General features: G+C 24.8%; 2 protein-coding genes across 2 annotated transcripts; both read left to right on the top strand.

Moving 5' to 3' along the window:
• The first annotated feature begins 722 nt into the window (after positions 1-722).
• On the top strand, positions 723-10,126 carry LOC145828651 (chymotrypsin-like protease CTRL-1). Its single transcript, XM_082936407.1, has 12 exons — positions 723-777; positions 1,138-1,229; positions 2,379-2,468; positions 3,834-3,966; positions 4,353-4,463; positions 4,960-5,012; positions 5,249-5,400; positions 5,758-5,859; positions 7,081-7,217; positions 7,801-7,949; positions 9,265-9,406; positions 10,008-10,126. Exons 1-12 carry the CDS (start codon positions 723-725, stop codon positions 10,124-10,126), a joined length of 1,335 nt encoding a protein of 444 aa, XP_082792533.1.
• Positions 10,127-15,971: 5,845 nt separating this feature from the next.
• Positions 15,972-22,779, top strand: LOC145828650 (cytochrome P450 4F8-like). The gene is made up of 10 exons (XM_082936406.1): positions 15,972-16,075; positions 17,857-17,943; positions 18,315-18,470; positions 18,859-19,024; positions 19,183-19,302; positions 20,014-20,098; positions 20,695-20,797; positions 21,065-21,284; positions 21,664-21,746; positions 22,605-22,779. The coding sequence occupies exons 1-10, from the start codon at positions 15,972-15,974 to the stop codon at positions 22,777-22,779; spliced, it is 1,299 nt and encodes a 432-aa protein (XP_082792532.1).
• Positions 22,780-22,811: the final 32 nt, after the last annotated feature.

Below are 22,811 nucleotides of genomic sequence, written 5' to 3'. Positions count from 1 at the left end.
AAACTAAAATTTTTGAGTATATCTATTGTTTTACATCAATGTTAATACTTTTGAACTTATGACTTAAACTAAACAAAAAATCTTAACATAACTATCAAATTATGTTTATAGTTCATAATTAAGTATAACACAGTGTTCAAAATAATATTAGCTTCAGATTTATTAATATTAGAAATAAATACAAATTTTCACTAAAAAAATGCAGAAATCAAAACAGGTTTATTAAAAATTTATAGTTTTTTGTGATTAAATTTAATGCAAAAACAAATTATCATTAACAATGTTACACTCTATTCTTTGTGATTACTCTACATACGTAATTACATGCGTAATTTTAGCTTTAGTAATTAATTTTTGTTTTTAATTAGTAGTGTTAATAGACAAATATTTTTTTTATGCAAAAAATAGTTACATCATATAATTAGCATTTAGAATAGTTTATAAGGTGCTAAGTTGGCGTTTTTTCAATTGAAACGCTAAAGTTTTTAATTGATGATTCATCTTTACGTATATCGTGATAAGTTAAACAAAAATTTAAGTATAGTAACTTTTGAAATATTGCTGAGTGTTCTAGCTAAGTTATTTTTATATTTATTGTAATTGAGAAGTAAATGCTTATTTAACTTTATAAGTTTTAGAAAACAGAGTTATGAAACATTGAAAATATATTGTTGTTGATATAATATAAAACCTGTAGTAAACTTTTTTTTCATCAACTAGTAATGAGAAAGTATCTGCCTGCTTTGTTTTTAGTGAATATTTTTACAGCAGCTAAAGGTAAGTTTTTTCAAAGTTAAAATCAATTGACTATATTAAAAAAATTGTTATATATTAAATATAATGTAAATGTAAAAATAGCCCACAATGTTGTTTCGATTAGTTTTTTTAGATACTTGAGTTTTTAGTCATATAAGCTACTTTATCACAGCTGTAAGTAAAGTAAACACCAGCTGTTTTAAGTAGTTGAATAAGAACAACTACTAAGAAATATGTAATAATATCGTAAATTCAAAATAACTAGCAAACTAAAATTATATTAAAACATTTAAATTAATGTAAATAGAATCTGTAAGCGAAGCAGAATTCTAAAATACAAAACTAAAAAATAAATTGCTTAATAAAGAAAAAATTTCAAAGGAAATGGACCATTAGCCTCAGGAAGTATAAGATTTTCATCAAGCGACCGTGGAAACACCAAGGTCTGGAAAATCAACTCACCTTCTAAGAAAGTTGTTATTGATAAATAACTTATGTATATATTTTAGACAAAAATGTTTCTGAAAGTTGCTCGCGTTATACTAGAAATAACAATATATTTTTATTTTTATCAAATGTTATTAATTAAGAAAACAAAGGTAATAAAGAAATACGTTTAGTTTTCGTTAATCCAGAACTAAAAACAATTTAATTAACTTATGTTGAAACATATTGATGAAACTTTAATCTTTTTTTTATGTTTTGAATAATAGTTCCTTAAAACTTATTTTAAATTTAAGCTGTTCCAGCTAGAATTTCTAATTTAAAAAAGTGTTATATTTTTTAAAACATATTTAAAGCATTTAATTATTCTTCTGAAATTGATTTAATCTTTACATAACTTATACTGTTCTAATAAGTAAAAGTTAACCCATAAATTTTTTTTTTAACTAAAAATAAAAGTTTACACAAAAATTATATAAAAAAAAAGACAATAATAAGTAATTCACATTCATAAAACTGATAGATGCATCATACTTTTTTACAAATAATTATATACTAGTTATTCTAATTATATTGTGACTACTTTATAATTAACTCTCGGAAATATTAAAATGTTTTTTAATATCGGTTAGTTTTTATTATTTAAGTGCATAAAATTTTATTTTGATAATGTTACACTTAACATTAGTTTTTAAGAATTATTTAGCAAGCTATTTTTCTATAAAGTCGTACTTATTTCAATCAAAGCAGCAAAATCGTGGTTATTAATTTTTCAAATGCTATTAAAAGTTCAGTTACAAGATTAAATTTCAACTATTTACATTTATTGCTTTTAAAAAGTTTTTGTAATTATTTTATTAAACTCAATTAAGAAATATACGCTAAACAATATCGTCAAAAGACCCAATGTGTAGAAAGACCTTCCGATAATCGACTTTTAACAAAAAAATTATATAACTTACCATACTAAAATAGCATTCTACCATAATTTTCCAAAAGAGCTGCAGCCTTTACGACTTACATGGGATTTTAGCTTAAGCATTAACTAAAAGAGTATATAACCTTTGAAAAACTTGAAAACCACATGCTTTTTTGTGAAAACTATTGATATCCAGCTAAACTTTATTAACGTTTTTTTGTTTTTATTTTCTATAACATATAATAACGAAATTTGACAGGTAAAACTAGACTTTGTAGAGTTTGATTTTGGAGATTGCAACATTTGTAGTGAGTGTGACAAATTGTCAATTCTGGTCGATGGTAAACAAGTTGGTATGTTTTATATTAAGTCCTTTACAATGTAATTATGTTTTTGAAAGATTTTATCAGTCTCCGATAATTTTGTAAAATTATTATTTACTTAATGACAATCTTCTTAGGTTTGTAGTATAAAGCCATTAGTATACAATTATCTATATATATTTTTATTTAATGGTAGTCACCGATATAGTCAATAGACTTAAGAGATCTTTCGGTTGTTGAGCTATACAACACGAATTTACTTTAGCTATTTTAAGCGATGTTAATATAAAAGTATAAAATACTATCATAAAACATATAAAAATGTTATCCAAATAAAACATTAGTTTTTGGTTGTTTTACAGGCATTTTAGAAAAACATCCTTCAGTTCTATTTGGAATATTTTAAAATAGCTCTAGTTTTTAAGTCAATAAGTTTTATATTTCATAGATTAGTAATCTGACAAGGTATAGATGTATTTGTAAACTTTTATTATTATATTGTTTATTGTGCAATTTTGGACTCAGGCATCAAAACCTGAGCCACTTAAACAGGACACACAATGAAAAAAAGAAAAGAAAATACAAATTTAATAAACTAAAAACAAATATAAACAAACATCAGACAAAGTTAAAATTATTATAAACTCATTAGTAAATTTAAACTTATTTGCTTGATATAAAAATCGATAACTTAGTACATACAAACACATTTTTAAAAAACTAATAAAAGTAAATTAAAAGTCTATTGGGGGGGGGGGGAGTCGTAAGGAAATAAAACTAAACAATATTACGAATAAAAAAATTAAGAAAGCACTAGTTAATCTAGATGAAATAAATACTATAAAGATTTAATTTATTTATTGTTTTTGTGAAAAGTTACTGAATTTTACTGATATTCATACTATTTAAACTAAATCTTTTTAGTTTTAAGCGAAAATCTACCCTCTCACACGATACCACACCCTGTGGTAATTTGTTTCTGTAACTGTTAATAAAAAAATTTAGCAAACAAGTTTGAAATTATGAACTAAATTATTGTAGCTTGTTTACTCAATAAATAATTTTTCGTATTATAATAAATTAAACCTTATTAAAAATTCTTAATTGTATTAAACTTATTTTGATTATCTAGAAAGAACTATAAAAACATTAATAAATGAAAAATTTAAAAAATTAAATTTCACCTGTAACACCTGAATTATTTATTAAAATATTGTCTAAAAGTGAGTTTTGTAGATTGTCTAAAAAAATAAATTATAAGGGAAATAAAAATTTCCACAACTATAATTTTTTACATTTTATTAGGTAGAACTGTTCAGTATTTTTATTAAGTTTTTATTTTATTGTAATATAAAATTGTTAACTTTTAATTTAACATAATGTGTTTTTAGTATGGCGATTTATATTGTGGAAAACACAGACCACACGACTTAACAATTTACAGCAGTGATATAACAATAAAGTTTGAATACGGCAGCCACAGTATACAAGTTTCTCAATTCTCCTTAGATTGGACGTCAGTAGGTAATAAACTTGAATTAATTAAAAATCATAAACCCTGTAAAATTTAGCTTTTTGTGAGAACTTAAAATAAAAATATTTTTTAAAAGTGTTATATGCTTTTATTTATATATTGGGACAATATCTTATATAATCTGTTAAACTTAAATTACTTAAGATTATCTATACAGAATTAAGTTAATGTTCAATAAAGTATGTTTAAAAAAAAATAGAAGTACTATGTTTTTGTACAAAGCCTTTTTTGATTAAAAGAAATAAACCTTAATAAACACTTATGCAAATTAGTTTATATTTTAGATTTATTTTATAACTAATACAAGCTTCAAGATAAATATTTGTTTTAATAGATACTAAGAGTAAAACTTGTATAAATAGTTGCATTATCACAGCTGCTTGTGTAGAGGGACAATTTGAATGTTGGAACGATGAGTGCATAGATGAAAAGTTTGTGTGTGACGTCATAGAACACTGTTCTGATGGCAGCGACGAAGAAAGGTGCGGTGAGTTAAAGCCTACTAGTATAAAAAAAAATAAATACTTTTTTAAACAACACGTATTTAAACTTTTGTAAGTTTTACACACTTATTATGGCAAGTGATAGTTTTTCAAAATTATGTGCCGACTTGATTAACATTTAATGACTAAACTTAAATAATACCATAGAAAAATTATGATTATAATCGGCTAAGTTAATTGTAACTAAGTAACTACTTAATTTTCAAGAGTATTTTCTAAAACATTTTTTTTTAAGTTATATATTTAAAAAAAATTTCTTTATTACATTTTTATTATACATTGTAACTGATACTCTCGTGAACATTTTTTTATTTACTTTATATTAATAATCTCATTGCAGTACTTATTGCTTTAGTTAGTTTGTTAATATATATTTATCAAAAAAATATGTTTTAAAAGTATATGAGCCAAATTAAAATAATAAAAACTCTGTTGACTTATAAAAACAGTCAATATATAACTTTTAAATTTTTATTGCAGATTACCATAAAAACAAATGTGGACGACAACAAGTTCAGCCTAAATACAATTTCGTAAGTCAACAAAAGTTTATAACTTTTATTACTAGCAAAAAAACTGTAATAAAATATTAATATATGCTTCATGCTAAGAAGGCACTACTATCTTATTTGCAAAATAAAACATCTAAAGAAAATTTTTAAACTAGCATATATAAAAACAGTTTTGCCCATTATAAAATAATAAGGTAGAAAATTGTTCAAAAGTTAATTTTTTTTTTCAAAATGTAGAAGCTTATCAAAACATACAGCAACAGCGCATTGTAGGAGGTATTGCTTCCGAACCACACAGCTGGCCATGGGTAGCCATGCTTGTGGAGGGAAACACTCAGTTTTGTGGAGCGGCAGTTTTAACTTCCAATTATATATTGACTGCTGCGCATTGTGTCGGTGCACATTGGAGGTTTGTAGATTGTTTTGCTGTTGTAAAATTAAAATAAGTTTGAAGTTACTATTGTAGATTTAGAGTTAAAATATACTCTCTCTCTCTTTTCTTTTTTTAATATGTTTTAAATAAACGAGATTATTGTAATTTTTCAAAAACTATAATTTTGAACAAATTTAAAAACAAAGGCTTGCTAATAAGAACACATAATATTTACCATCTTCATCTATTTCATCGGGTAGAAAATTTCCTTAAACTTTTAATTAGTCTAGTTTTACTGTAATATTTTTTGTCTAAATCGTGAATGAAGTGTAAAATTTTTCGATAAAACAAAAAAAGTTACTTTGAGGAAAATAAAACTATTTGCTTTTGCAGAAGTAAAACCGTGTTTGTCGGGAGGCATCACTTGTCTGGTGATTCGAAATCTGAGCAAAGATTGCTCGTTGAGGAATCAAAAGTTCATCCTTATTACGAACCGTTAGTTTTGCTTATTTTATTTTAACTTTTTTGAGGTAGTTATTATAAGCTTGATTGTATTCAAACTTAAATAAACTGACGCTTGTGTTTAATTGTATAGATTATCTAGTACATATTTAGTATCATATTTAAGTACAGATGAATTTTAGACAATTTAGTAGTTTGCACAAACCTGTTCACTAGACAATAATAATTCTATGTGTTTTGATAAATGTAAACTGTTAGCCAAATTTCAAAAAGAACATGCTAATTGTTTTTCGCATGAGTTGTTACAATTTTTAAAGACGATTTATCAAAATATAAAACTTTTTTTTGTCAAACATACTACCTAAAAATAATACTTTATAGTTTTTCAGTTTGTATTAAAATGGTTTCAAAGTATTATTAATTTAAAACACAAGTGTCACGACACACAAAAGGCCAGGCTTCGGCTCTGTTAGGCTTTAAACGGTGCTTTTTGATCGTATTAAATGAGTGTACCAGCTGTCTTGTAAAGTGGACAATGTATTAAGCCTTGCACGCAGTTTGACAACGCTGACGTCACTGGTCATACAAGCAAAGAAAACAGTAGCTTTATGATAAAACATGATACAACGTTTGTAGATTGACGACTACAGGCTTTTTGAGTTGCAAATGACTAACAAGTTTCAATAAAAGCGAAACCAATGTCTCAGTTTACCAAGGGCTTGTGGTCTGACAATCCAAGTGGTACGATCAGAACTATGTCCAAACATAATCAAAAAATGTTCTAAATAAAATTTTGCAATAATTACAAAGTTAAAAAGTAGCATGCATATTAATCAATAATACGAACAGAGTCATAACTACTGTACAATATTAATTGTAACAATTGGGTTTGCTCATGAAAAAAGTATTTTTATAAAGTTTTAGTTTGTAATTTAAAATACTCCACAAATTTTAAACAGTTTGTTTAATTTTGAATATACTTTACCTTGGTTTAAATTTGTTTTTTCGTCTAGTTAAACGTACAGTTCCAAATAAAAACAAATAAAGTTTTCATGAAATTTGTATATACTTTTTTAATATCTAAAGTTTTAAAATTTATTAAAAACTTTAAACACAACAAAGTTTTTCTACATGAACAAAATACTTAGACTAAAAACTTTTCTTTAATAACTTATCAGAGATAATTGAAAAGTATTGTTGAATTGTATTAAAACGTATTACTTTAATCGTTGAAAAACTTACTCTTCTTAATAGAAATACACTTGATTACGACATTGCTTTACTTCGGGTTTCGGAAGAAATAAATTTCAACAAATTTGTGCAACCGATATGCATAACTTCACTCAAAAGTCTCATGACAAACTGTTTTGCTGTTGGATGGGGTCAACTCAGTAAGTAATTTATATAATAATACAAAACACATTCATTAATACAATTACATAATAATATAAGATATTTGGACAGTTTTAACTTTTTATTCTTTACAATATTTAATTACAATTATTGATATTCAGTTTTTTAAACTAGATTGTTTTTTAAATTTTCTACTAAGGTTCTTAAAATAATTGCATTCACATAAGTTTATCTCTAAACAAAAAAATACATTTTACGATAGTTAATTTACTGGTAAAAATTTTTATTTTCAAAAATTCTAACACGGACTAAAAGTTTTTTAAACTTAGAACGAAAGTAACCATTTAAATTAAAAGTTTTAGTAGATTAAGTTGTTTTATAAAGATTAAACTTCCTGCACTCTTAAATTAAAAAAACTTTAAGTTTTTACTTAAGTTAAATATTTAAGTTTTTAGTTTAAACTATAAACGTTTTTTTGTTTCTACTTTTTCTACGACGAAGTGTTCTGGTTTCTGTTTTTTAATGGCTAGAATGAAACCGGTTTCAATAAATTTTTTTTTCTTAAACAAGTTGTCGAAGCAATATTACAAAGGCATAAAAAATTCAATTGTTTTTATTCAGGTTACGGAGGAGGCAGGCAACCTGAAAACCTCCACCAGGTTCTCCTTCCCGTCGTGACCAACTCCGAATGCAGGAGGAGGTACATGTACCAAGCGAGTATACGGGAGTTCCATGTTTGCGCCGGTCAGCAAGGAAGAGACACTTGTCAGGTGAATTGTTTGATTTGTTTTGGAATCAGTAACTTTGTTTTATTAGAAAGTATCGTAAGTAGCTGTATAAGTTTCTATATATATATTTTTTTTTGATTACTAAACAAGTTTATAATGAACTTTGTGTATATCAGTTGTTAATCTTTTGTAAGCATTTTTTTCATCATTAAATTATTTAAAATATATTGTCAATAACAACTATATAACTAAAAAAACTCTTTCAATCTCTTATAAAGTGCCTTTTTATTATTTTTTCATGATTTTTGTTGTAACAATTTTTTGAATTAGCTAACTAACAGGGTAAGTTATACACAATGTATACTATTTTTAAAATTGTTTTTTAAAACTATACAAGTTATAATTAATGTTGGTTAAAAAGTTTTAAGCTTTTTTACTTATAAAAACATTTAAAACAACATTAGCTTGTTGAGTTTTTATTCGTATTTTGTCAAGTTTAAGTCGTTTTAACAATTTTCAGGCCTTTTTTATAGTAGGATTTTTACTTAGTTTATAGGTTTTATGTTATACTCTAACTTTAGAGAAAAATTAAAAATATGCTATGTCTCAACTTAATAAAACTAAAATCTAATATAACTTTAATATATTATATGTAAGTTTTAGTTCAAAAAATAAAACTTTGGCGAAGGTCATCAAACCAAAGTCTGGACTTTTATGTGCCGTGATACAGTCTTGAAACTTGTTAACAAAAATTTTTGCTCATTTCAGATATTTTACATTTTTATTTAGTGTTTTGGTTATACTATAAAACAATTTATCAATGCATAATTTTATAACAAGTTTCGTTAATATCACTTCGATCTTCTGACCAAAGATCTTGGTAGATTGAGACACTAGTTTTGTTCGCATTGAAACTTCGCCAAGTCGTAACCAAAGAAAGCTTTCGTCTGATGATCGAAGATATATGATCGAAAATTGTTGTTATGTTATACATTGTTGAGTTATGTCATAATTTAACCACTAATTTTAGTGTTATTATTTTATAACATTTAAATTTTTCTTAAAAACTTAAAGTAACTCAACTTAACTTTGTATATTTTGTTATTAGAACTAAAAAACACACACACACACAAGACGTAAAAAGTAGCCGTGATGTGTGACTCGATAACCAAAAGGTTTTTCGTACACCAGGTCCTTAGACCAAATGTTTTGAGCGTCTTTTTTTGTCGTTCAATGAACTATATATACACATGCCAGTTTGTAGTATAACTCTTAGATATTTTAAATTGAAGTAAAATATATGTATAAGTACATTGAGGAAATTAAAACATAATCAAATGAAATATTTTTTTACAAGGGGGATTCTGGGGGACCTTTGATGTGCTACGATGGTGAAATATGGGTTCTTTTCGGGCTGTCATCTTGGGGATTCGGTTGCGGGAGCCAACTACCAGGCGTTTATACGAAAGTCGAACACTTCTTCAAATGGATCAAAACAGGTAGTAGAAAATTTAAATTGATGTATAAAAAAAATTCTATAACGCTTCCATAAGAACTGAACCAAAAGTGTTAAGGATATAATTTTCTTTAATACTTTTCAAATAACATTAATTTTTGTTTAAAACTCAAGATTCAAATTTAATTAGAACAAAATTTAAATAAAAGTACTCTTAAAATACACATTTAGCTTATGTATATGGTATAGTTTTAAGTCTTATTACACATTGAACTTTTAGTTTTTATTTGTTATTTATTTTTATTATTTAGAGTTTGTTATTTAGAAGTCTGGTAATTAAACACAAATAAGTTATTTTGAAACTTGGTACTTTCTTTAATTAACTCTAAAAAATAGTTTTGACTATATTTAAAACTGTATCTGTACAACCTTTGATAAATAAAATTGAAATTACTTTGGTTTTTTTGCTTTTTTTTTAGCTGTTCAAAAAGTAAGACGAATAAGTTAAGCCCTTATTTTTAATGTTACAAGTATAAAGTGAAAATTAACAAAACTAATAAAAATAGATAATTAAATAAAAAGTACTAAAAAATAGTTAAGGTTTTAATGAAAATAAACAAATTATTTACTTGATTTTTTAACAGAAACTTCTTCTACAACTTCCATAAGCTTGAAAACACTGAATATGTTGGTGGAAATATTATGTTTATATATTATGTTTATATATTATTTATTTGCAATAGTTTGTAAAACGTGCTACTAAAGTTGCTTGATAGTTTAGAAAGTTTTTCTTTTGTATCTTAATATAATTTATTTTTACCTAGATATATAAGGCGCAACTTTAGAAATACTAACTATAATTATATCTTTTACGCTACAAAAAAAGTTCTTATCATAAAATAACTTTTTGAAGTAAAGCTTACTTGAAATTTTTTTCGCTACAGATTTGAAACGTTTAAAATAAGTATTTAAGTTGAAACAAAGTGCTTTCATATACTCGATGGTTTTAATAAAAAAAAAACCTTTGCTATAAAATAAACTACACAGCTTTTTACTTGAAATAGTAAAGTAATAATAACTTAAGTTCTTTAAACTCATATGCAACACAAAAGCTGTTTTTGATAAGAACGGATAACATTTTTCTTAATATTTCAAAGTGTCAACTTTTTTTTCTACTAAATGTAATGAACGTAGTTTAAAATAAATATAATCTTATTCAAAAAAGTATAAGTTTAATATAATGCATTGATTTTTTTTTAAACATTGATTGTTCTTGGCCAATAAGTACATACATATGTAAGAATACAGTTTGTCTATAAATTTCCTGTACAGATTTCAAATTTTATCGTGATTTTTTACTATTTAAAGTATTTTTAATTAATATAAGGTGATATGATAAAGATTTTTTTCTTAAAAAGAATATGCATTCAAAATTAATGTCAATTCGTATGTGTATATATAAATGATATATCAAACTTAACAGTTCCTGTGTTTTTAGTTAAATCTTTTACAGAAATTTTGCTTTTTTATCAAAGTTAGTGGTTTGTTGAAAACCTATTTTCTCTGTTTATCAAAGTTCTTGAATACTGACGAAACTATAACAAAAGTAAACCAGTTTATACAAGAGAATGTAGTTTATTTAACAAAGTTTTAAATTTTTTTATTGTTAGTGTTTTTATTTTGAATATATAATTTTCTATGCAATTAAAAGACTTTAAACTTATTTAGAACAACAAAATGTTTTCTATGTTGCACATTTTCACAAAATTTTAAGTTTAACTTTAATTTGGTTTTACTAAAAAACAATACAAACACAAAACGTATTTGGTTTTGTTTACAACTTACTAACTATAAGTTAATAATCAACTTAATTTTATTATACCAAATTTGTATAAAAACTATGTCTAAATTATCTTTTGTACGTGATTTAAATAGATGTTAAAGAAAAACAGTTTTTATATTTATTTATGTATGTGGTATACTTTTAGACATTTAAAAGCTTTTAAAAACTAATTTTAAAACTAATCAAAAATAAAAGTACTCGAGCTTTTTATTAAGTACAAAGAGATAACACTCTCTAAATTTTTTTGTGACAGTTTAATATATTTCGCTACTTGTCGTCTTAAACTTTTAGTTTTAACTAAACATAAGATAATTTTTCACTAAAAAAACATAACTTGAAATTAGTTAAGTGAACAACGAGAGTAGTAAATAATCAATGTAAAGCAATCATTAAAACTGACTAAAATAAAATTAAAGGAAACAAAGTAGTTAATTTTACTAAAAAGAGACACTTCATAATTTTTTTTTCCACAGTTCTGGATTTTGATACTGAAATAATTTTTTACTGGTTAAGGTCAAAAATCTTATTGCAATTATTAATAATTTAAATATATATATATATATATATGTATATATATATATATATATATATGTGTGTATTAACTTTTAGCACAGTTCTATTATTTTCTTAAATTTTCAGCTATTGAAGATCTTTTAGCAGCGTTTGTGGTTGCTACTGTCTAAATTTCAGACTTGTGCACACAAACAGATTTTGATTATAATGTTTTTCTATTTCGTTAAATTAATTAATTTGTTTTCTCTAATTGTATCTTAGTTTAATTTAACAGTTGCTTTACTTTGGTTGTTTATAAATCTCATTGATCACTTAATTTATTTCAAACTTTGTTGTTTTCAACGAAAATCTGTTTTTAGTTTTATGTTTAGTTTCTACTGTAAGTTTCAACAAGTAAGTTACTAACAAGTAGTGAAGTACATTAAACTGTCACAAAAGTTTAGAGAGTGCTATTTATTTTTACTTAATTAAGAGTAAAGACTTGTGTTCGAAATTTTGAAGCATTCAAACTTACAAAAAATAGAATATTTGATTAAGTATTAGTTGTTAGAATGCAACACATTTTTAACTTTTGATATAAATCTTTAAGAACTATGAGTAAAATAACTTAATTTTTTTAGGTATATTCAAATTGGTTTGTCATGTTAAACTTGAAAACTACATTTTGTTTGCAGAGTTTGTTCTCACTTTAGAAAACTTTATATTGAAACTAAGAATGTACAATTAAAGTAATGTACTTATTTTATGTATATGCCTTTCTAAAATTTATCGTAAAAAACAGATAAAACAAGAGTTACATGACAGTTCAAGCTCTTAAAAAAATATTTAAGAGACCGTATCTCAAAAGTAAAATATATTTTTAAAAGTTATAAATAGATATTTAGATCTTACAATATCTTCAAGCCATTTTTTATTATTTGCAAAATTTCTATAACTAAAAACGAATATTAAAAATTGTTAAAAATAATTATTTTTTAAAGCTTATCTTAGCAATACCACAAAAAATATTTAAAAGTTCGCAAAAAATAAAAAGTAGCTTGTAGATATTGATAAGATCTAAATACCTGTTTACAATTTTCTTATTATGAATTACTTTTTAAGTTGTTGCCCTTTTTTTTAACATTTTTTTAAGAATTTGAACATTTTTTTAAGAATTTGAATAGTTCAAATTTGAATAGTCGTACACCGAAGTCAACACAAGAGTTTTTCGAAATCAGCAAAGCTTCAGCATTATTAAACTTTAACCCAAATAATTTAGAGTTACGTCGTGATGTTAAAGTTACAGCATATTACAGATTAACTTGAATGAAGTTTAATGGATTATAAATATGCATCTAGTAACTAATACCTTTATCAATTTTTGTTTGAAATATTTTTTAAGACCTTAGTTTGTAATCCTTCTTGATTAATCTAGTTTATAATAATATAAATTTATATTTTAACAGATTCAAAACTTGATATAATTTTTAAGTAATTTATTAAGAAATACATTTTTTTCTAAGAGGTTTTTTAAGTAAACTTAAATTTTCTACTAGTTCTTACCAGTTTTAAACATAGTTTGTAAATTTAAATTTAGCATTGATGTCCACATTTATGTTTGTTTTAATTTACAGATTTCAATTATAACTGAAGATCTCTAATAAAGTAAAAAATTGTTTTATAACAGAATTTTTTAAAATAAATAATTTTCATGTTTGTATAGTTAAAGTTTAAAGTAATATTTACTGTTGTAATCTATGAGTCTTTACTAAAACTATCGTTTAATTTTAATAAATGTAAATTTGAAAATTTTGTTTAAGTGTTTATTTAAAAGTAAACTAACATTCGGTTCTAAGAATATATTTTTAGTTGATGTTTACTAAAAAATATAAACAAACATTAAAACCAGCTTGGAGATTAACAAAACACGTTAATAATCAACTAGACATTATTCGCTTGATTATCAAAGTCAAAAACTAGTTTTGTGTAATTGGAAATAAGAAGTAAGTAAGAAAATGTAGTTTAACTTTTTTCTTGCTTTAAGTATTTCAATTAACTAAATTAGATTTTGAGCATACAGTTTTGATTTATAGAAAAATAATTTTTATAGAAATCATTCATTAATAGTTTTTTATGAAGTTATATTAAATTACTCATTTAATTGAAAAATATCACTGAATATATATCTTTAAAAAAGTACTAAATTTCAAATTTTTATCTTTAAGTGGTATGATACCTGTAAAAATAATTCAACAACTAAAATACAAAAATTGTAGTTAAGAGTATCAATAGAAATATACAGTTTTAAATTTTTTTTTTAGAAATACCCAAGTTAACAATGCTATAATGATTACTATTCAGTAGAAAGTTGTATATATAAAACGATACAGACTTATTTTTATATTATTTACAAAAATATAACTAAAGTTTTAAAATATATCCTCAAAAAAAGTTCATAGAAATTAAAAAAAAAAAGTTACTCTACTTGGCATCTTCATTTACGAACATCTTAATTGAATATCATTAGCAGCATTTTTTGATTAACGAAATAGTATAGGCTTTACTATTAATAATAAGAGTTGTAAAGTTTACCTTATATTTTTATCAATTTAAATAATTTGTATAATCAACCTTTAATAATGAATTATATAAGATAAGCATATTTGATTAAAGGTTGTAACAAATACTTTTTAAATACTATTTTACTACTTTTATTTTCATAAGTTTAATAAGGTACACATATACTAGCTATTTGTAGTTTTTTTATGTAATTTAATTATTAAAATCATATCAATTAAATTACATTTAACTTACATAAATTTTTAACTTAATTAAAACCAAAATGTTTCTAAAATTAAATATTTTTATACTTTTAAGCTTTGTTAAAATAAATTTTAAAATGAGTTCAATCATTGTTAAAAGTCTTTCAAATGAAGGGTTTTTGATGGAAACTGTTTTGTCAGATGTTTTTTTTCTTCTGTTCTCTCTTATTGTTTTTATCAAAATTGTTGTTCCAAAGACGAAAGATTACCTTGCTTTTAAAAATATGGAAGCAAAAATAGGAGGGCCAAAGGCACATTGGCTAAAAGGTCATTTAGACGAGGTATAAACTTTACTTAATTTTGTAAATACAACGTATTAAGTTGCGGGATTTATTTAAGATTTTAAAGTTATTATTGATATTCATTTTACACTTTGATTGCTTTGAATTTGCTTAAAAAATGTTTAATTTAAATTGTAATGCCTGTTTTTTCTAACTCAAGTTCAGGATTATCCTAAGTAAGCAAAGTGGTCCCCTTTTGGCCATTACTGAAATTTAGGGGGCCATTAGCAGTAAAGGGGCCACAGGGGGTCATAAGGCCATAATTTGAAACTTACACTAGATATTCTGGAGTTGATGATGAAGAAAAAAAAAGTGTTAAGCGTTTTGAATGGTAGTTTTTAAACTTATATTAGATATAATGGAGAAAAAAAGGAAACTAGGGGGCCACAAGCCGTAAGAGGGGGAGCCACAAGGCCATAATTTGAAACTAAAACTAGATATTCTGGAATTGATGATGAAAAGCAAAAAGTTAAAAAAAGGTCTTAGGCGTTTTTAATGGTAGTTTTTTAAGAAATCTTGTTGCAGGGGACCATGACTTTTTTAATTTCTTTGAAGGGGGCCTTTTGAAAAAAAAAATTATGAAACCCTGCTCTAGTTCTTAAAACAAAGAATTTAGCTTACGTACAATTGAAAAAACTGTGGATAGTTATAGAATTTTCTTAATTATATTTTGTTGCAAAAATAATATTTCAGATATATATAAAACTAAAAGTTTTTAACAAAATTCAAATTAAACTCAGAAAAAAGTTATCTTGTTTAAGATCAAGTAAGATAAAAGAAAAAGCTTTAAAAGTTTATCTGATGCAGTTTATCTACTTTTTAGCGTGAATTATAAGCTTATATTTAAACATTTTTGTTTGAATTCAAAAAGAGTTGGGAAAAACAAAAAAAAAACTACTAGTTGAATATTTATTATAATAAATTTTTTCTATAGAAAGTTTTAGCTATATTGTAAAAAATAACGTTCTCAAATAAAAATTATCCTTTTAACTTTTTGAAATCTTAAATATCTATAAAACTATAAAAACAACAAAATTTACATCAAACATTTTTATTTTTTAAATAAGCGTTGATTTTTGTTTAGTATTAGTACTTAAGCGAGGTTGTTTACAAAACAATATTGTTAAAGTACCCTATCAATGCGAAAGGATTAGCAAATATGATTGAAAGATGCGAAAAATATCCCAAGATGGCCGTTCAGTGGTTGGGCCCGACCCATATGAATGTCCACCTTTACCATCCAGATGTTGTGCAACTAGCTTTGAAAAAGTCCTGTACGTTTTAATTTTTTTAGGCTGTATAAAAAAAGTTTATTATTTTAAATACAATATTCGCACAAGTTGCAAAAAAATTACTTGCATTGCAAAAGATGAGTAAGAATAAACAAGTTTTGTTTAAATATTTTTTATTGAGCGACAAAACACAGCGCTCAAAATAATTGGTCCTAGGACCTGGTGTACGAAAAAAAATCATTCGGCTATCGAGACGCACACCATGGATACCCTTTAACGCTTTGTCCAGGACAGATGTATTTTTATATGGCTTTTTACGATCAAGTTTAGTAACTAACAAGTTGTTTTAAATAGTGTATAAAAACAAGTTTACTATTAAAAACTATATAAACATATAAATAAAAAAGCAACATTTTACTCATAAAATTAATAAATACCTAGGCTATATTATTAGTTTAAAAATATTTGTAAAAAATTTTAAGTCTGATAAATTTAGTATTAAAATTTAAGAATTTTCCCCTTCTTTTAGTCCAAAATTTCGTAGTTTTTGTAAGCACATACTATTTCAAAACTTTTGCACCTAGTAAATAAAAGAAACGTTAATAATGCTTATTTAGACAATAAGACATTAATAAAACTATTTAAAACAATTAAAATGAAGTGGTCGATAAAAATTATTACTCTTAATTAAGATGAATTGTGTTTCTTTTCCAAGTTAGAATAAAAAATAATACAGTTTTTCACTTAACTCCATACTAAGTAAAAACTACAAGTATTTAAACTTTTTAAATAAACAGACAGTAAAGATATATTTAAAAAAAAATTAAGGTATTTTTCGCTTCTTTTATAAAAGATTTAAAAAAATATCTTTAAGCCATCAGTGTTATAGAAAAATATATAAATTAAATATAATAACTATAGAAATTCAAAATTAGTTTAACAAAATTGTTTAAGTTTATTTTGACTAATATAAATGAAAAAAAAAGTATTATATGAAAAAAAAAGGTGTTTTGTAGCATTATTCATAAGTTGTTTGTATAAAAGTAAAACAGGCTTATTTACAACTTAGTTTAGGCACTAGACCAGTATAAACTATTTTCAATACATTTACAAAATTAAACTTTTATTAAATCTTAATGATACTGTAACTTGATTTAAATTAAACAATTGAAAGTTCTCAACTTAAGTAGCTTTAAGTAAGCAACTGATGACTTCTTATGTACAATAGTATAATTAGTTTTTCTATAATTTAGTTTTTTTTATTTTGTTTTGCTTTTTATTTTTTTATATATACCTTCCATTTATTTTTTCAAAAACTTTTTTCAGAATATTTAAGCAACTGATGATCTCTTATACATAATAATATAAGAGTGAAACATTGTCTTATTTGTAATAAACTTTAAAAATAAAATATGATTAAATCTTAATACCAAAACTTAAGTCGCATTTTACTATTTTTAGCTAGTTATAAACTTTAGTAAACAAAAATGTATTTAATATATTCTGGATTAATCTATCAGTTGAAATAACTAAAGAGTTTACTGTTTGAAAAATTAAGTTTAAAATATTAACTGGAAATAAGTTTTTGAGAAAAAATAGACTAAGGCTTTGATATCTGTTAAGTTAATAAAAGTATTCAAAGAACTATAAATTTTTTACTATGTTAAAATTTTTGTTGTCTATTGTTTAATACTAAGACTATTGTTTTGTCAATTAAGTATTAATAAATTTTATATACTTCAAAAAACTAAATTTTATCGTCATGTTTAAAAATTAATAGATCCAAAAACTTGGGGATATAAATTTCTTGCGAGATTTTAAAGGCAAGGTCTTATAACATCCCACGGAGCTCTATGGAAGAGACATCGTAAATTACTCACAACAGTATTTCATTTTGACATAATTAAAAAGTTCGTGGTCTTATATTTTAGTTTTATTAAGGAGTAATTATTTTATATAAAGAAAAATCTTTTTTATATAAGTTTAAAGTTGTGTTTTGAGACATTAATTTTAAGTATAGAGCATATTATGAATTAAAGTTAAAGTTATAACCAAAAATGGACTTTTTTTAATGCATACATCATTTACCGAACTTTTTTTTTTACAAAAATTTTATTCCATATTTAATCAATTTCTAATATATGATGTTATAAACTTATTGAAATATCACCTACATTTTAATCTGTCTACCTTAATCTACATAAAAATACATTTTAAAAGTTTTTATTTTTCTTACTACTGATGTAATTTAAAATGCTCTACTAATACTTGATAAAAACAGTCACATATCCGTCTTCAACCAGACCGTGCATAGAATGATAAATTCTATTGATTCCGTTGCTGACACAGGCAACAAGTTCGACATTGCAGAACTTGTCAGCAACCTTTCATACGAAAACATCATGCGTTGCGTATTTTCACAAGACGACGTAAAAACGTTAATTTTAAACAAAGTTATATTAACATTTTTTTAAAGTTTTTGTATATTAATACTTAATTAATTTTTAATTCTTCATTTATTTTCTCTAAATAGAATTAGTTTTTCTCAATACTGTATATATGTCATAAGTAATATAAAGATAAAACTAAGTTTAAATTTTTAGTCACACTGTAGCAAATAAATTTTAAGATATGCTTGTTATAACAGTTTGTTTTGATTCATTTACTTTTATAAAACTGTTTGCACTGTGCTAATTTTACAAGCTACTACAGTATAGTTCCTATATATATTATTTTTTTCAAACTTATTTCAATAGTACCCAAAGAAACGAATACACATGTTTTGTAAAACAAGGAAACTTGTTTAATCAGTTAAAAAACTACAGGGGAGACAGTAGCACCTCGTTCATCCACATGTTGAAAGAAGTGAACTTTCTGCTAATAAACAGGTTGAACAAGCCCTTTTTGTTCCCTGACTTCACCTACAACTTGTCATCAGCCGGTAAGAGGCTTGATACCATTCAAAATGCAATTTATAAGATGCTCAAAAAAGTAAGTTTTTCAAACAGTCTAACAAAAACATAATCAAGCTTAATTTCTCGTATGAGCGTGCTTAAATAACTTTTGCAGTATGTTTAGAAAATTTTCTACCAAAAATGTCTGGTAAATTTTAAATTGAATAGAATCTTTATTTTAAAACGTTTTCAAAGATTATATCTGAAAGGAGAGCTCAGCTTAAAGAACTATCAAAGCAAGGGGAGATCAAAGAGGTCTTGTCGAAATCTAAAAAAGGCTACATAGATTTTTTGAATTTGCTTCTCATCAGCGAGGTTATTTGTTTAACGGTTGCAAAAATTTATTTATGTTTCTTCTCAAGTTTATATTTAGTTTCACTAAAGATATTACATACAGCTTAAATATTTTTAACTAAGTTCATTATTTTTCTTAAGGTATAACTTTGACTTCGTTTTTTTTAATTTTGATAAAATGTGCACATTAGGTGTTTAAATAGATTTTTCTACACTAGGCTTATAAGCACAAATTTAGTTTTTTTAAATTACTTATGGTGATTTATATTTAGTGTTAAAAAGTATTAAACAAACCAAGTCTTTTTAATGATAAATCTTTATAAACTTTATAAGACTTTTACTTAAAAAAAAAATTCTTTAATAAAGGTGAGAAGTCTTTTTTAGACGTATACCTTTTTATCATGTTTTAAGTTTTTTATCACATTTTTTACTAGACTTAAAATTTAAACTTTTTCAGTTATCTAGCTTTTATTAATCAGGTCGACCTAAAATAATTTAGAATACTTTAAACTACAATTAGCATTTAAAATAAAAAATAAACGAAATTGCTATTTTAAAAACAATCTATGCTATTTGCGAAAACATTTATATTAGAACCTAATACAGTTTTATAACATTTACTTCAAAATGATAAAATCTATAATGTTTATCAAAATTTCAGCTTTTTTAACATAGTGTAGGGAAAATATTTACTTAGCTCTTAAAACATAGGTAAAAAAAACATTTTTTTAGGATAGCGAAGGTAAATTATCAGAAGCAGAAGTTATGGATGAAGTAGTAACATTTTTCTCTGCTGGTCAAGAAACTGTTGCTAGTTGTTGGTTTAATTGGTTATAAAAAAATATTTTGGTACGTGTAACCTTGATTAGAAAATATAAACACTCGTAAAATTGTTACAACTGCTGCAAATAAAAGCTTTGTTTTTACGGTTAACAATAAGTAAATATTTAGAATTTTTTTAATAGTTTTATCATTTTTATACCAAAACAATCAAACTATAAATACAACTTTAAAATAGATAGATCTAATAATTTAAGCCTAAGTTTACTAGTTATTTATATAATTTTACCTAAATTTTACCAAAAACTTTTTTTATGTTCTTCCTTTTTTTAGCTAGAGATTTGTCATTATTAAAGCTAATGATGATTAATCTCTCAGTAGGTTATTTAGCACATGGATACTCAATTAATTTATTAATTTTCATAGTTTATATCTTGTTTTTATAAATTATTCTTTTTTTCGTTGTAATAACAACTGTAGCTAAAACTGATTCTAGGTTATTTTTTAGCTTTTACTATGATTAAAAGTATATGAACTTATTTAAATTGTACTTAACAACTACTATCTGTTTTATTATAAGAAAACTTCAAAGAAGCAGTTTTTTAAAAATAATAATTCGAATAACCTTAATAGCATTGGCTTGGACCTTATACAACCTTGCTAAAAGTACAGAATGGCAAGAAAAGTGTAGAGAAGAAATATTTGAGATAGTAGGAGATAATGAAGTTATAGAAAGGTCTTTTTCTAAACTTTGTTTCAACTTAATTTTTTTTTTTATTAATATAAAACTAATTTCATGTTTATTGTTACATTTTATAAGATTAAAATTTCAGTATAGTATTTTTTACAAAATTGTTTATTTTCTGATTAAAACCAGTTTTTAACTTAAATCTATATAATTCTAAAAAAAATCAAGCAAGCTTCAAATTTGTTTTTTTGTTTATTTACAACCGAACTTTAACCTTCACGACAACAAGCTTCAACCACGATTTTTTTGCGACAGCGCCGAGGAATCTCGAATGAAGACGGTGACGATGTGCATCAAGGAGGCGATGAGGTTGTACCCCATCATCCACTTTGTCGGCAGGGAGCTCAACGAGGACGTAAAGTTCACCAACATCAACGACAACAACGACAGCGTTGTTATTTTGAAAGGAACGCCAGTCAACGTCAACTTGTACGCCATGCACCGCAACCGCAACATTTGGAAGCGGGACCCGGCGGTCAGTTGTAACAACTGCTTCTTAAAATTCCTACAAACTTTTACCTTTTGTATTAGAATATGCACACATTTAAAAGTTAGGTCATAATATGCATACAAAGGAATTGCAAGTTTCACACAACCAATATAAAGCTTAAAACCGCATCTTAAAACTAATCGCAATTAAAACAAACTGGCTTTTCCGGCTGAAAGAGTATTTAGAAAGTCGACCAAACTTGAAACGTATTTTAATCATTTTCATTTGTTTATGTGTTCTAAACACTTTTGTTTTAGTTGCTACTTTTGCTTAAACTTTAAAGAAAATATCTTAGAAGTAACTGTCATCTGTTCAATGTTTACTTTATAACTTCTCAAAAAGTATCTAAACAAAAAAATCTCAGGTGTTCGATCCAGAAAGATTTACTCCTGAAGAGTCAAGCAAGCGATCGCCATTTCAATACATTCCGTTTGCTGCCGGACCCAGGTAAACTTGCCACTTTATTAGCAGGTAGGCTAAAGCTATAAGCGGTAGCACAGCTGGTGTTCATTCTTAAAGTAATTAAGACAACTATAAGGAGTAAATTGATAAAGTGAAGTATGTAACTTCTAAAGACTAAACTGTCTAAAGTACTAAACTGTAGTATTTGTTACCTTTATTTACTATTAAAATTAACTACGCCAGCCTATAATTCAAAACGCCTTGGTACTTTGCTAGAACAAACTTTAAAACAAAAACCAGTAGGCTAAAAAACAATTAAAAACAAGAAAAGCCTTACAGTTACAAAAATTGAAAACTATTTTTCTTTTGTGTAGATATCAGTTGATTTAAAAGTAATTTTTAAAACGCATCAAGCAACATTTTATTACTTTTACAATACTCTTACAATAAGCTTTGTAATTGTTATATAATATTACTCGATGCATTTTTCAAATAGCTTTCAAAACAAGTAGTTTTTAAACAAAGGAAAAAGAGTTTTTTATTTTACGTATCACAGCTTTAGTATTAAACAGTATACATAAACAAATGATAATAAATTGATGGTAAATTACAGCTCTAAGACGAAAAAATGTTTCATTTTACCTAAAATTTTATAGCAACAATTTTGTTACTTAGCTTAAGTTGGTAAAGAAGTTATAAATATTTAAAATATGTTATCTCAAAATTTATCTTTTTTGTGAAACTAAGTTTTTTTGTCTTTTTTATTACTTTTTATACCTCGTAGTAAACAAACAGACGAACAAAACATAAATTTATTAAACTAACATCTTACTGTTTGAATAGACAGGCATCTGTATAAAAACAGGGTATCATTACTATCAATACACTTATACGATTTTGCAGAAACTGCATAGGTCAAAACTTTGCTATGCACCAAATGCGAGTAGTCATTGGGCACTTGTTGCGAAAATTTGAGTTCTATCTGGACAGCGACTGCGTAGAACCGGAAATTTTACCGTCGGTAACCCTGCAGATCGCTGACGGCATGGAAATAAAAGTACGAAGATACCAAGTTTAAAAAATTAAACGTGTTTATACTTTATTTAGAGT

The sequence above is a fragment of the Thalia democratica genome, chromosome 2 (assembly GCF_965202585.1).
Source record: "Thalia democratica chromosome 2, ktThaDemo2.hap1.1, whole genome shotgun sequence".
Classification (NCBI taxonomy): domain Eukaryota; kingdom Metazoa; phylum Chordata; class Thaliacea; order Salpida; family Salpidae; genus Thalia; species Thalia democratica.
This window is presented reverse-complemented; position numbering and strand designations above follow the sequence as displayed.